General features: G+C 40.7%; 1 protein-coding gene across 17 annotated transcripts in view; it reads left to right on the forward strand.

Moving 5' to 3' along the window:
• The window catches only part of FRMD4B (FERM domain containing 4B), a 349,437-nt gene extending 333,910 nt beyond the window's left edge, over nucleotides 1-15,527 (forward strand). For 13 of the 17 annotated variants that reach the window (XM_061618643.1, XM_061618646.1, XM_061618644.1 and 10 more), the window contains 2 exons: nucleotides 1,667-1,799; nucleotides 10,783-12,167. In XM_061618643.1, coding sequence (XP_061474627.1) covers nucleotides 1,667-1,799; nucleotides 10,783-10,969 — 320 coding nt within the window. In that variant the 3' untranslated portion in view covers nucleotides 10,970-12,167. The other 4 variants (XM_061618638.1, XM_061618652.1, XR_009761528.1 and 1 more) reach the window with 3 other exon arrangements.
• The last annotated feature ends 531 nt before the right edge of the window (nucleotides 15,528-16,058 follow it).

Genomic DNA, 16,058 nt, shown 5'->3' on the forward strand with positions numbered 1-16,058 from the left:
TTCATACAGGTGCAGGTTGAAGAGGCTTGCTAAACCCAAATACTAGTTACCACTGGCAAGGTTCTTCATTTGATACAACTTCGTATGTGTATTATTCTGATTGGGACTACTCTGCAATCAGTCTGGTAACCACGTGGTACAGAATGTAGATGCCTAGCTCTTGAGTAGTGGGGAACATGCTGCACTTGTTTGAAAGAAGCTACATTAGACAACAGATTGAGGGGCCCATGTCAAGGTGCCTAAACCTTTAAAGCACTAAACAGCCTGTGTACCTTAAGGAACACCTGCTCCCGTGGCATCCTCCCTGCCCCCTGGTATCACCTAGAGAGGCTTTGCTTGCTCTGTGTCAACGGCTGGGTTGGCAAAATCACAGAGTAAGGCTTTCTCTGTTTTTACACCATGCATGTTGAAAGGCCTGCCTAGGCCAAACAGGTTGGCACAAGCTTATGGATGATTAAGGTGTATTTAGCTACTGTTGTTTTTATTGTTTCCTTCTGTGGAGCCCATTCAACCCCTCTAGTTTTATTATTGTTTTCCAGTGCATTTCATTGAAGTTATTATGTAATCCTCCCTAAATTCAGGAAAAGGGCAGGATGTAAATTTTCAATATGAATAGTAAATAAATACTGTAGGTTGTATTCAGTGTAGTGCTAAGACAAACATTACATCAGCACCCAACAGGACATTCTCCCTCTCTCCTCTCCCTGAACGGCCTCTAAGTCTATTCTGGGTTTTCTGCCAGCTCTCCAGAGCAGATTTGGGGATGGCGCAGGGCATGCATGAGGGAGGAGAAGGGGGGAACCCCATTGCGCTAGTGCAAGAATTTCACTGAATACCGCCCATAGACTATATAGGAGAGAGTATAATGTTCTATAATTGCAATGTGTAGGTAGATAATCTGTGTGTGTGTGTGTTTAAATTCAATCCCTCCCACTATTACTCTTCAAATTTGCATCAAACTTGTAATGGGCAACATATTTCTTTAATATTGTTTGTCGTTGTCAACCTAGATTTGGTACCGTATCAGAGATAGCCATCTATTAGCTACTGTGGATTGAGCTAAAGTAATTTGTAGAAGCCTTGCTAAAATGATTTTGAAAGAATGGTCAAACTGGTTTGCAAGATAATTGGGTGTCAACAGTGTGCAGGAAGTTAAGCAACTTAGGAGAAGCCTACTGGCTCACATAGGTGGTTCATCTAGTTCCATATCCTGTGCCTCACAGTGGCCAGTTCTAAGTAGTATTTTTAACCACAGAAGGCATCAGCAAATGCATCCAAAAAGCGTTGTAAAATAGGACAAGTACATGAGAGAATAATACAAAACTGAGACTGATGCTGGGTTTGTGGGTGGGTGGGTGTGGTGACCACCAAGTTTATAATTGATTGTATAGTTGTATACCACTTAAAAGTCACTGTGGTGTATAAATCAAATTAAAACAACTGTAGCGACAGAAAGCCAGTAGATCAATTGCTCACAGCTTCTAGGCTTTCACATATTTGTCTCTGTCTAAAAACAGCCTTTAAATATGCCTTTGTTTTGAGTATTTGCACGTGTATGTGAAGAAAAAAGCATGGCTGAATCCTTAACATAGAAGGTTGTTAGCCAGATAAGTAAGTCAGATGCTACTGTCATTATTATTATTATTTTCGTTTTTTCTTATTTTAGCATCTTCTACAAACGTCTCTGGGAACTGGCGGAATCAGATTGCACTGGAACTTTCTGATTACGATACATTGTCTCAGTCTTCTTATGCTAGCTGTTACGGGAACATGTATGGCAACCACCCACTGCAGAGCAGGTGAGCAATGTTCAAAAGAATTGTTGGTTTACCTTGTAAGGTGTCTACAGTCTGCATATTGGAACACAGCAGTCTATGGGTGCTTTCACACTGCACTTTATTCCATTATTCTGACGATTTCTTACCTGGTAATATGCGCATTATATTTGAACGTTCACACGACATACCGGGTAGCTCCAGAATTCTGGTGGAATGTAGTGCAAGTATAGCGCTAATTTCCACAATAAATGATACCAGAAATAATCCGTTAGCAAGGCTGGGAACCCGGAAGATCACAGGAGTTTTTTGCCAGGTGCTGCCGCTCACGTGACAGGCATCCCAGCATGCAGTGCGTTCCCACCCTCCAGTCTTGCAGGGGTGGTGTTTTTTTTGCCTGATCAATGCTGTACCGGTATTCCGGCATTGGTGCAGATAGCAGCAGCATTTCTCACACACACCCGTCTTGATACAACTAAAACAATTTAAAAAGTCAGATCCTAAAGGGAGAGGGCTTTCATGGCGATGGGACAAGATCTTAGACCTCCTACACAGCGGGGAACAGTGTGCATGAGTGAGGGACGAAAACAAGCTGTGTGAAAGACAGTTGCGCAAAATGCCGCTATATTGGCTGAAAAAGTACTGTTCCTTATCGCAAGAGGTACTGCAGTATGAAGGGGCTTTTAGAAATCAGGACAGAAGCGCTACCTTTCTAATCCGTTAAACTAGCGCTATTAGCCCCATGTGTGAAAGCAGCCTACATGTAAAACAGCCACTTGTAGAGTATTCACATTTTTCGAAAATGGAGCTCAAGCAAACAATGCTCCTTTCTTTTCATTCATGTGCAGCATTTTGCTTTATAGATTGTATCATGGAAGGCATCCCCTTATGCACATACTTTAGTACAATTTCTTGAAAACAGGTTGAGCCACAAATTCACAGATGCATTGAAAGTTTATGCTAGGAAGGCAATGTAAGGATTGTGTACAGTATCTGTCGCACCAACCTTTCCCCAAACCATTGGTTCCCAGGTGAGTCTACATGGTAGCAGTATAAGCATGCGCAGGCCAAGGAGAAAACTGATTTAGAGAACTGAAAAACTGCACATTAATGAAGACTCCCAACCCGAATAAATTCAATTTCTGTATCAGCCTATAACACCATGCAGTGCTCCTGAAATGTGCAGTATTTATTTATTTACTTATTATTTTATTTATATCCCGTCCTTCCTCCCAGTAGGCTATATAAGATCCTGTATTGTGACATTACACAGGAGCATTATGGATAGTTTCCATTGTTAGCATTTGTTTGCATATACAGCACATCTTGGGTTAGGCATTGGCTCACGGACACTAGATTTTAAAAAAGGAAAGAAAGAAGCAAGATATAGCTACATGTTTTAGTAGTGGAGGAAAAGAGTGAAATCTTATTGCACATTCCAATATACAGCTTTCCTTTCTGTTTTGGAGAAGTCCATTTTGAGGAATACAAAACCTGCTCATCAACCACATCTACCACCAGCTGCTATTTGGTTCAGTGTTCAGATTCTTAACCCATGAGGGTGTCTAAATGGAAGAAGTTGCAAACCTTTCTCTTCCTCCTCCTGTGGGAACTGTGTGCAGTCCCAATTAGCTTCCAAAGAAAGAAAATGCTGCTGCAATTTTAGATCTGCTGTAGCTGTGACATCTGAAGTGCTGATAACGGAAGACACACTTGCAGCATGTATGGCAACAAAAGAAGAAAGCGAGGCATTCCTTGGTGCTTTTGAGGAAAGATGGTGGAGCAGTCTAGATCTAATATGGATCCATCTGTTGATGAACTATTTTCCAGCCAGCATAACTTCCTCAGCAGTCATCAGTTTTATTTATTTTGTTTTGGTTTAAGTTTCAGTCATGATACGTACTGTTGTAGTTGCAGAACTGCTTCTGTGCATGCTGCTGAAATCACCGCCCTGGACTCCTTTTGGGAGGAAGGGCAGGAATAATAATAATAATAATAATAATAATAATAAATACACAGGCCTTATTTTATACATCTTCCTCTCGTGTGCTTTTGTGCAGCAGCTCTTACTTGGTACACGGGTGGAAGCAGAAGGGCATCTGCAAACCAGTTCTTGTGAATTGGCTTGCAATTTTTAGCAGAATATTCTGGAGCAGTTCTGTGATGATGACAGCAATCACCTCAATTCTGTATAGTCATTACTTGTGTGAAGGAACCACACAAGTACAAAGGGGCTGCAAGGTTATGCCTTTGGATCCTTCCCTGTTGTCATTCGCCTTTTTTGGCTTCCCACATTTTCAGGGTAAATGCCTGCTGTGGGAAGCCTACGCCACCCATGTAGCCTTCCCGCAGAATCTAGAGCTCTTTGTAACCAGAGTTCTAAATTGAATTTTAAACAAAAATGAGGAATGTTGATCCCTGACTGTTGGTACTTTCCATGCACGGTAAATGGAGACGATGTGCTTCTGCCTCCACCACCCAAATAGATTATTTGGAAGGGATGTGGCTCAGTGGCAGAGCACATGTTTTGCATGCAGAAGGTCCCAGGTTCAATCCCTGGCAATTCTAAGTAGGGCTGGGAATGTCTTCCATCTGAAACTCTGGAGAGCCACTGACTGTCAGTGCAGTAGACAGTATCAAGCTAGATGGACCAACAGGTCTGATTCAGTACTAGGCAGCTTCCCATGTTCTTTGAACAACTGTGTGAACAACTGACCCTGCTTGTCTATTTTGTGTGTGTGTGAATTGGTCTTAAGCCTAGCCTCTGCAAAAATAAAAACCTTCTTGTAAGACGAGGTGGGTGGAACAGATGGCTCACCCTCAAGGCAATATCTGATGCTCCTCACTCCTTTCATTAATTTCCACTCTTTTCTCCACCTTGTTCTCATAGCAATTCTGCCAACAGCAGGTAGCCTAGCATTAAACTCCAGTGCTGCCAAATGTTTTTTTTTACTGCTACTTTGTTTTGTATCTGCTTCCTCTTTTCTTTGTTCTCTTTACTCCACCTGTTATCCATCAGAACAAAGGCCTTCTGTCCAGGGGACTGCTTGTGCTGGAAACATGAGCTCATGTTTAAATATCCTTGTGCTGACTGCAGCCAGTTCAGTGTAGCAGTGACCATTTTGTGTGTGGTTTATAAAAGGCTGTCGTATTCCTATTGCTGCACTGGTTATCTAGTGAGATATTGACATTTGCTTCATTCTCCAGACTGTATTCTTCAGGGTAGAATAAACTATCCCAGTTGATTTTTAACTAAAGTTCTTGCAGCTTTTAGGGGTTTTTTTTAATAGGGTAACCAAAAGATATACATTTTGTCATTCTTTATTTGATGCTTTAATTTTGTTGTAAACCACTTTGAAATTTTTAAAAAATATATAAAATAGTATCAAAATTATTATTATTATTTTATTATAGCTGAGTTTTCTCACTTGATATCAAACACCAAAGAGACTGGGCATTATTTTGGCAGCTTTTCACGAAGGCCTGATTTAGACGTAGTGTTGAGCTATGACTTCGTGTTGTGTGCAGGAATCCCAAGTTCATGCATTCTCTCCTTCTCCAGTGCAGCTGCAGGGGTGATTGGATACATCCATTTCTTATTGTCAATTAACTGCAGTTTAGCATTTTGTCCAAATTCTAGCCTGTGATTTATCTTAACTATGGTTTATTTAAACAAACCATAAACTATAGCATATTTCATGGACTCCAATCCAGAACACTGGCCAATGCTCCCATTGCCAGATTTGCAGAAGGAGCTCCTTTAACTCACAGGGGGCTTTCATTTGCCATTGACTTTGGAGGAGCCCTGTTTGTATGCATAAGGCTCTCTCACTGTCATAGGATTTGCATCAAATCTATGTTTTTCAAATGCTTTCTGATCATGTTCTTTAAATCTGTCAATTTGGTTGGCTGTTTTTATACATGTATTGTAACCTATCCTGACTTTTCAGAATGGGATAGGATAAAAATGCAAGCACATACTTTGCCTTCTGTTAATGGATATTTATGTTCCAGCCATTATAACTGACCAGTTCTTAGGGGTTGATGATTTGTAATTAAAAGCACAAACAAATAGAAGGTTGATCTGTCATCAGAACCCATATTCACTGTGGCTGTTATTATCTGCAGAGATCTACTTCCTGGGTCTTTACTACATTAGATTTGGATCCCAATTATGATCCAGCATGACTCAGACTACTCTCCCACTGGTGCAAGTCTTCCGATTTCATTTTCAAAGACTACTTTGAGATTGGTTGTTGAATATAAAGGAGTTTCCAAATGTACTCTAGAGCAGCACCTGAATTCCTACTTCATTTTACATGTCACTGATGGCCATACTATTTTTACAGGATATATGCTGAAACAAGACAGTTGGGCAGCAGCGATAGGAACCACTTGGAAGGCGACTTGCAAGACAGTGAGCAGAGACTGTTCTGGCATGAGGATTCGAAGCCTGGGACTTTAGTGTGAACCTGTCCTCTTATTCAGTGACCCCATGTGCCTTGCACGTTATGCTATTCCTGCAAAACAAAAAAACCTAGCTTCCAGGTACAACTCAGAAATGAGGACCATTATGGGAGGATGAAGTATTCAGTGAGAAAAAGCTGCAAATTCTTATCCATGCTACCACAACGATATGAATCCAAATAGACCAAAACGAGGAAGGTCTGGTTTTAAATCTCCTACCACAAAAAGCAACCTTTGGTTGAAGTATTTTGGAAAGCACTTTTTTAGAAGATGGGAAGAAACTGATGTTGCAAACTTCCAAAAATGTGAAAAGGGGATTCTTGTAGGAGCACAATTCAGAGAAAAAGAAAATTACAATGTTGGAGTCACTTCTGCCATAGCATCTGCTGATTAAGAAGACAACTTTGTGGCATGAGTGCATGGACAGAACAGAAGGCTGACTTTGCATTGCAGCACTACTTGAAGGATGCTTGGGTTTTTAAACAGTATTTTGAATGAGGTTGAAGATGTTTTTAAGATGTGCTGTTTTGAATGTCTCTCTCTTATTTGAAGCACCATGAAAAGAAAGGAAGCAATGGTTGCACATTGCAATGTACCACATAAATCTGAGCCTGCAGGGTGGTTGTTTTCTGGAAAAGTGGGAGCAGGCAGCTCCAAACTGCTTCCATGCGAGATAAAAAGTAATTCTATACTTCTCCATGATACATTTTCACTTATGCAAGGATGCATGCAGGTTTTAATGGGGCATGCACAGGAAAGCGTGGTTCTGATATGTCTTAAGAAACAAAGTTTGCAGGAGTATGCATTACTGATGTGACAAGATGTCTAGTGTATTGAACAACTTCATTATATTGGCCAGTATTATTTTTTTAAAGGATAGACACAATTGTGTCTAAAAGTAACACTTAAGTTGGTGCCTTAAAGTCAAAGGGCATTAAAACTGTAAAATATGGTATCTGAAAAACAGGTGCACTATTCATTCGCTTGCCCAGTCAATGAAGTCAGGAGCAGAGCAGAGGACTAAACTCTTGTTGCTGTTCTCCTGGAGCTCCCCTACCTTTGAGTTGTGATCAGTTCTGAGGAAAAAGAGGGAAGGAGGAAGGAGCACCTGGATTTAGTCCATGCTGGAAAATAAATTGGATTTAGAGCTGACAGTAGCCCTCTTCCCACAATACTCTCATGAAGAGGCAATACAGTAGGGTGTGATGCGTCCTTCCCTGGCTCTCCCTGTCAGGTTCCTACCTGCTCGTGGTTACTCCTGTCTCTAGGCACCACCAGGGACTCCACCAGTCCGGACTGCTCTCTCTTATGATTTCTCTCCCCGCTCTAGCACAGATCTCAACAGATCCCCCTGCTAGGCAACCACCAGTAACGTCCCAATACTAGTATTCCCAGAGACTCTGAATACTGGTATTGTTATTCTCTTCACCGCTGCCACCATTTGTTACAGTTCCCCTTCAGCCTTGGTCATTACCTTACCCTCCCTTCTGGTCTGCGAAACCCCAGCCAAGGATCAGGCCTTTGGTAAACCAAATTAAGTATTTATTACAGATAACAAAGCTAACAAGATTAACAAGATTTCTTCTTAAGGCACATAAGCATATGGTTTTACTCAATACTAATCCGAACTCCACCTCCTTCCTGGTAAACAACTCTCTAAACCCCACCAAGCAATCCACTCTTTCTCTTCTTCCCCCAGATTCCACAATTCACCACCTCACATTCACCCAGATTTACCTGTCATCCTTTCATTTATACTGTCAGCCATTTTAAACATTCAGCCAATCATCAAGCATTCTATTGCTCATTCACTCCCCCTCCTCTTTCACTACTTACCATGTATACTCTAAACAACCAGCACTTACCATATATACACTAATATATAGGAACATCACATAGGGCCCCGCTCATACGGCGGGTTCTGTTCCGAACCCCCGCTGTAAAGCGGAAATTGCCGTAAAGCGAAACCCATTGACGATAATGGGATGCGTCACACAAAAGTGACGTCAAAATGGCGTGCAACGGGGAAAAAAACGCCATAAAAACGGAACAAGCGCCTTAATGCGGGGACTTTCCCTAATTGAAAGCTGCCGCATTAGCGAATCGCTGTAAAGCGGGGCCCTACTGTATGGATATAAATGGGCTGCAGGCTGTGTGTTTAGCATTGCCGCTAAGTTGCATGGTTCATTCTGAACCCAAATGTGTTGAAGGATAATTTCTGAAGCAAGGAGCCTTTTTTTATCCTTGCCTGATTTAAGCCTACGTGGATTTAAAACAAAAGGCTTCCTACTTCAGAATTTCTCTGTCAATACTTGAAGGATTGAGAGGAGTCATGTGACCTCAGGGATACAACTAAATGAATGGCCCTGCTGTCCCTTTGTAGCCATGTTGCCTTTTATACACAAGTAATACATGAAGAGGATTAGTGTGGATCACTTGTTAGGTGATTCAGGAGCTGTATGCATGTCCCCCACCTAGTAAGCTGTCAAATCCATGAATGGAAACCAGTTTCCACACATGTGCATAGACTTCTATAGATTGGGGTAACAGAGTGATAAATTAGCATGTTCGCAAAAGAAGTGGATATTGTTTTCTGTTCAGAAGAAGAAGAAAGAAATCAACTGCAGGTTTTATCTAGGAGGAATAAGCCTACCTCATATCATCTACCTGTAGGAACAAATTAGCTAAAGATTACCTAGTGTAATTTTGCAAACTTGTAAAAAAATATTTTTGTTTCTCAGCTATACTGTGCTTCAGGATTCTATTCAATGGTGCTGTTTGGGGATCTTCTTTTTTAAAACAAACTAGAATGAATCACTCCTTGTTATTGTGAATAGAAAAGTTTCTAGAAATAAGTTTTTGAACCTTTTTTTTTTTTACTGATACTCCAAAGCATGTAAAAAGAATTCTATAAATATATGTATATATACACAGGGAGATTCTGGATTTGTTAAGCTGGTCCTTAGTCATTTGTATTATTAGAGTTAATGTTTGGAATAAACATAGAAAAATTAAACAAAAAATTAATTTATTTCTTTTGTGCATATTTGTATAGCTTTTTAGAAACAAGAAAATCTTTTTTGCCTATTCTTTTAGTGCTCATGCCTTTTTAAAGACCTATGATTTTGTATAGGTCAATAAACTTAAAAGTATGCTACTAAATATTTCTGGTATTCTTTTTGTTCTTGTTTTGAGCTTTTATCTTTTGGTGTCCCAGAGTGAACCCCAAACAAAACATAAATACACAGGATATGTATGAGCCAGCTAAAATTAAACATTTTTAAGCACCATTGACTAATGGCAGAGAAGCCGTGCTTAATTCTCATGGTTTCTCCATCCTTAGTATATTGTAAATTCAGGCCTCCTCACCTCTTTGTTTTTCTTCTCTCAAAGAGTGCTGAAGTGTGAGTTGCGATGCTTTTTATAATAGACTTTCTTTGGTTTTCCCGCTGCTAAATGCCCCCCAACCAGCAAATATTATAAACATCTCTGAAGAAAGAGGCGCATTAGAAATTCAGTCACCTTTGTGGACCCCATCCCACCAACAATACACAGCTCGTTCAATAGATATGCCCCATGTGAGACTTTTTTTCCTCCCAGAACATTGTAAAATAATTCATAAGCACACCAACTAATATATAAGGGTTGTGGGCAGCTCATAGATTTCCAGGCATTTTAGGGCCAGACTAGATGTAACATTTAAACACGTTGTTTGACCTTGTGTGGGTTTTTTTAAAAAAATGCGGGGGGAATTCTGGATTGGGACCTTGGTATGGAGAAAGGGGACTTTAACCTTTTGTTCTTTGTGGTCCTGATCCAAATTTTTCCCCATGTTGGTTATTTATGCAAGCCAACATTCAAGGCCCAAGAAACATGAATAATATATCTGGTTCGGCCTGCGGACAACAGCTAAGAAGGCCTCTGATCCTATCCTCCCCACCCCTGCCAAGGTCCTCACATGTTCTGTTATTTTAATATGACATCTCATTTCTCTCTCCATGACCTCAATAAGTATCCTAAAATAGTGTGCACAAAGAAACTCCGATTTTGGAAAATCCCACATATACTGATTCTAATTCACTTTAAGCTACGTGGAGTCATCTTCCTCTCTCTCTGCTCATCTCATCTAATAGCACATTTATATGTATAGAGACATTTTCCCAAACTGCTCTCTGCTCAGTATCATTAGCCGAAGTCTTCCTGAAATGTGCTCGTCCACTTTCCTTTGTTGAATAACAAGAGGCATTTTCCCTGTAATCTGTTCAGCAGCATCAGACTCAATATGTCATCAATAGCACTGTCACTGATTTTTTCTCTCCTTCCTATACTTGTAATGTGGCAGGATTTCTTCCAAACAAAATAGGCAAGCATGGCTATCAAAAGCCACTTTTTTGTATCATCTCTATCCACATCTAGCCAAACATACAGACTTTTTCACAAAGAAAGAAAGCACTATCAAAAAAACCTTCCACTAATTATATCCTGGCCTGTAATGTTTAGTAACCGGCTTTTCCTTTTATTGTGTTCCCCTCCTTTTTAGGAGCATAAGAAGAGCCTGCTGGATCAGACCAGTGGCCCATCTAGTCCAGCATCCTGTTCTCACAGTGGCCAATGAGATGCCCATGGGAAGCCCACAAGCAAAACCTTACAAGAGCACTCCCCCCCCATGGTTTTCAGCAACTAATACTCAGAAGCATATTTCCTCCGACTGTGGAGGCAGAGCATAGGATCATGGCTAGTAGCCTTTCATACCATCATCCTCCAGGAATTTGTCTAATCCTGTTTTAAAGCCATCCAGATTGGTGGCCCTCACTGCCCCCTCTTGAAGCGAGTTCCATAGCTTAACTAGAACAGTGTGAAGAATTTCTTTCTTTTGTCTGTCCTGAATCTTCCAGCGTTCATCTTCATTGGATGTCCACAAGTTCTAGTGTTGTGAGAAAGGGAGAAAAACTTCTTTCTATCCACTCTTTCCATGCTATGCATAATTTTATAAACTTCTTTGTAAACTTTTATTTTGTTTTCTTGGGTGAGTCAGGATCTTGGTTTATTACTTTAAAAACCGTATATTTACGTAGTGCTTTTCAGGATTAGGAGGCAGCTTATACAACTAAAAAATAATAAAACAGTGTATAATCAAAACAAAACATAAAACAGCTCAGTTTGATAACAGACTGCATACACACATTTTATTCTAGAATAAATAGAAAATTAGTTCTTTTTTTCCTATCTAGTCCACACAAAGTCAAAAAAAAAAGTTCCATCTTTAACTCATCTGTCCATAGAACATTGTTTGCCCAAAAGCACCTGGACGATGGTTGAGAGTTCTGGAACAATGAATGGAACTTTTTGGGCAACATGGGCCCTGTTATGTCTGGCTAAAACCAAACACTGCATTCCACATGAACCTCATACCAACAGTCAAGCATGGTGGTGGCAGTGTCATGGTTTGGGGATGTTTTGCTGCATCGGGACCTGGATGACTTGCCAACGTTGAAGGAACCATGAATTCTGCTTTGTATCAGAGAATTCTACAGGAGAATGTCAGGCCATCCATCTGTCAGATGAAGCTGAAGCGCGGCTGGGTCATGCAGCAAGACAGTGATCTGAAACACACAAGCAAGTCTACATCAGAATGGTTGAGGAACAAGAAATTTAAAGTTTTGGAATGGCCTAGTCAAAGTCCAGACCTAAACCCCATTGAGATATTGTGGCAGGACCTGAAAGGAGCAGTTCATGCTCAAAAACCCACAAATGTCACTGAGTTAAAGCAGTTCTGCATGGAAGAGTGGGCCGAAATTCCACCACAGAGCCATGAGGGACTGATCACGAACAACAGGAAGTGTTTGGTTGCAGTCATTGCTGCTAAAGGTGACGTAACCAGTTTTTGAGTCTAAGGGGGCAATTACTTTTTCACATGGGGGCATTGGATGTTGCTTAATTTCTGTAATAAATGAAATAAGTATCAAAATTTTGTGTTATTTGTTCACTCAGGTTCCCTTTTCCCTAATACATACTAGGTTTGGTTCAAGATCTGATAACATTCAGTGCCAAAAATATGCAACCATGCAGAAAATCAGACAGGTGACAAATACTGTTTCATGGCACTCTATATAGAGAAATCTCCTTAAGAAAAGCAACATATGTAACGTCATCTTTGTGCATGATATACAGAGTACAAGAGGACAGATACCTGCCCCAAGGAGGTTACAATCTAAAATTTGATGCACAGGAAACTACAGCGGAAGAGAGGTGGAGTGGAGGCAGGGGTAAATAGGCAAAGGATAAGAGATTGTTGCAGTTACACATATTTATGATTGGTTTCACACCCAATCACAGTAAATCCTACTCAGTCCTTTCCCCCTTCTGAAATTTCAGGCATTGGTAGGGTTGCCAGGTCCATGGCCTGAGACTGATCCTGTATCTTTAGGAGAAGAGAAAGTCAGCCAAGTGCAGGTGTTCTTGCAACTCTGTAATGGGAAAAACCACAAGGTGGAATTCTCCCTCCCCCCTCGACAACTTTTACAGATAAAGAAGACCGCTTGGTTGCCAGGCCCAACCTCCAAGAGGTCTTCTGTATCTTTAAAAGTTGTGCAGGGGGAAGGGAGAATTCTACCTTGTGGTTTTTCCCATTACAGAGTTGCAAGAACACCTGCACTTGGCTGACTTTCTCTTCTTCTAAAGATACAGGATCAGTCTCAGGCCATGGACCTGGCAACCCTAGGCATTGGTCCCCCATTTTGAGTCTATTGGAGCAGTCATATTGGGTAGAACGTTGCTTTAAAAACAAAAAAGGAGAGATTTTCAGAATACCACATTCTGTGCCCAACACCAAAATATGTTCCTGTCTAAATTAAAAAAAAATGGAAACATCCATACTCCTAATTTTTTAAACTCCTTGTTATCCAGCTTATGGTGTGCTGCAATGAAGATGGTACCAACTATATCACAGCCCCAGTACATAATACAGGAGCAGATATAAAGCTGTTTTAAAGTGGTGGTTTTGACATAGGCCTGTTTTAGCCGTTTTGTCATGCTGATCAGGACCAACAGAGATGTAGCTTGCTCCTAGGAAAATATTTCAAAAGTAAATTGAAGCAGAAAGTGGTGAGTTGTAAATCAGAGCATACATTAACAGAGCCTTCCTAGGTGCGTCTACTCAAAAGCAAGCCCAGTGAATTCAATGGGGTTTACTCCCAAGCAAATGTGTATAAAATTGCCTTCTAATGATATTCACAAGCCAATTTTAACGTGCTAATGCCTACAAAAAAGGTACTGTCAAGCAAAACGAACTGTGGCATACAAATTGCAGGCAGCAATTTAAAAACTCCCAAAGAAGCAAAGCTGGTGAAAAATCCATTTCTGATACTTAAAAATGTTGAACGTTAAGTTCTGAGTATAACAGCAAACCTTGTCCAAGTGGCTAGCACTGAGAAACATTTTCTTAACCCTTTGGAACTACTCTTTCCAAAGGCCCATCTCCTGCTCCAGTCATTTATCTTGTTTCGTGGGAAGAGGTAAAAGGGCATAGTCAGGGAATAACAAATGACCCATTACATTGCAATATAAATTCCTTTGGTTCTTTCACTGATGTATGTATCAGAACTTACTTCTAATCTTTAGAAACTGTTCTCTAACATCTGCCAAAAGGCTTCTTGACTCACACATAGGGTTGCCAGGTTCAGGGCCTGAGATTGATCCTGTATCTTTGAGAGAAGAGAAAGTCAGCCAAGTGCAGGTGTTCTTGCAATGCTGTAATGAGAAAAACCACAAGGTGGAATTCTCCCTTCCCCCTGCACAACTTTTAAAGATACAGAAGACCTCTGGGAGGCCTGGCAACCAAGATGTCTTCTGAGAATTCAACCTTGTTTTTCTCATTACAGTGTTGCAAGAACACCTGCACTTGGCTGATTTTATCTTCTAAAGATACAGGATCAGTCTCAGGCCATGGTCCTGGCAACCCTACTCACACAAGTCATACTGCCTCTAACAGTGGAGGTGGAACATAGCCATGGTAATCAATAGACACTAGCCGTGATGCCTATATTCTACCTCCACTGTTGGAGGCAGTATGCCTCTCAGTATCAGTTGCTGGGAGTCACAAGGAGGGAGAGTGCTGTTGCACTCAGGTCCTGCTTTTCGACTTCCATAGGCATCTGATTGGTCACAGTGAGAACAGGATGCTGGACTAGATGGGCCTGTGACCTGGTCCAGCAGGTTCTTCTTATGTTCTTACAAGTTTGTAGATCAAGTCAATGTTTTTTCCAGTTAACAGAGAGAGTGGATGTTATTCTTAAGTTCTTTTCCATTTACAAACATTTTCACTGGCTTCTTGATACATATGTGGATGTGGATTCTTTGGCAGAGTTCCTCCAATTCATTCATTCGTCACATTTGTTATATATCATAATCTATTTTCTAATTTAGATGTGAATTTGGCTACTTTCAAAATGTCAAAAGAGCGAGGGAAAAGGAAGGGAAATACTAGTCTCGCCTTCACTGGCCTTGCAGGTCCTTCTGGTTCAGCTGCTGCATCTGAAATTATATTTTTAGGTGCCAGCAAAATCTCAACCGATACTGAGGCGGTCAGTGCCATAATGCTGCTGCCCAGGAAAACAACTGCTCCCCAGCAAGCTAATGTCATGACTGGTTTAACAGCCTAGTCAATGCTGGACACACCTCAGATGCTGACAACTACAAAGGCTTGCCATCCCTCCTCCCTTTTTTTGAGCAAAGCAAAGTATATGGTTGAGGAAGTAAACCGCCAGCAAGCCTCTCACTGGCACAAAATGTTCCTCCATGATTATTCCCATTTAGCCCTGCTTCCTTCCCCAGCGTAGACTAGACACTCACCACAAATGGCAAAATAATGGTTGTTTGTGGACGAAAGTGCACTCTGTAATTAACTGGGGGAGGTCCATATTTTTAACATGTAATTGATCAAATAAATCAACTTTTAATCGACATTCACTGATTAATTAACTACAAAAACTTTTGATTACCTAAGAAGGAATCCACAATTAACTGAGCAATAGAATTTTAAAATCTGTTTTGTTTTATTTTCTTCTTCCAGCATGGAACCCAAGGTGCTGTATCTGTGTTTCCTGAGTGGGCACTCATCCAGCCACTGACTAGACCCACGGTTGCTTAGCAAAGTGGTATCTTCATGAGACTTCAATCCATACTCTGAGGCCACTTTTCACATCCAAATACTTATAAAACTGACAATGTTATCATATTCCCCCTCTTTTCTGATGATGACTTCTAGCACATATATGTACATAATCTAAAAACCAATAAAATATTCCTTTTACTTCAAAATTATTGTTTTTCTCATATGAAAACTAAATCAGTTAATTAGTTGATCAATCAACTGGAACTCAGAGTTAATTGACTAGTATTTTTTTTAAGGGAGAATGGTTCCTCCTTTTTTATCACAAGTTATTCCATCAGCTCAGATAATCAGTGCCAACAGAAATGAGGCCAAAATAGGGCCACTGAGAAAGAAGAGGGAGGTATCAGCATGCCCTAGGCAACCCTGAGCTTTGCAGACGTACAATTTCATTTTTTTAAAAACAGGCAGGGGCAATTTCCCCCTCCCCCCAAAAAACCAGGTCAATGAGGATTGAATGTACTCACTAACTACATAACGTTGTCAGCTGGAAATGAAAAATGGGCATTTGTGGAGGCAGGTGGAATGCCTCTGGATGGAATGCTTGTCTTGGAGGAAATTACTGGCCAGACACCTAACCAGGAACACTTCAATTAGGAGATGAAAATACACTGCAACATTTTATTGCAGGTCCCACTTACTTTAAA

This window comes from Rhineura floridana, chromosome 3, assembly GCF_030035675.1.
Source record: "Rhineura floridana isolate rRhiFlo1 chromosome 3, rRhiFlo1.hap2, whole genome shotgun sequence".
NCBI lineage: Eukaryota > Metazoa > Chordata > Lepidosauria > Squamata > Rhineuridae > Rhineura > Rhineura floridana.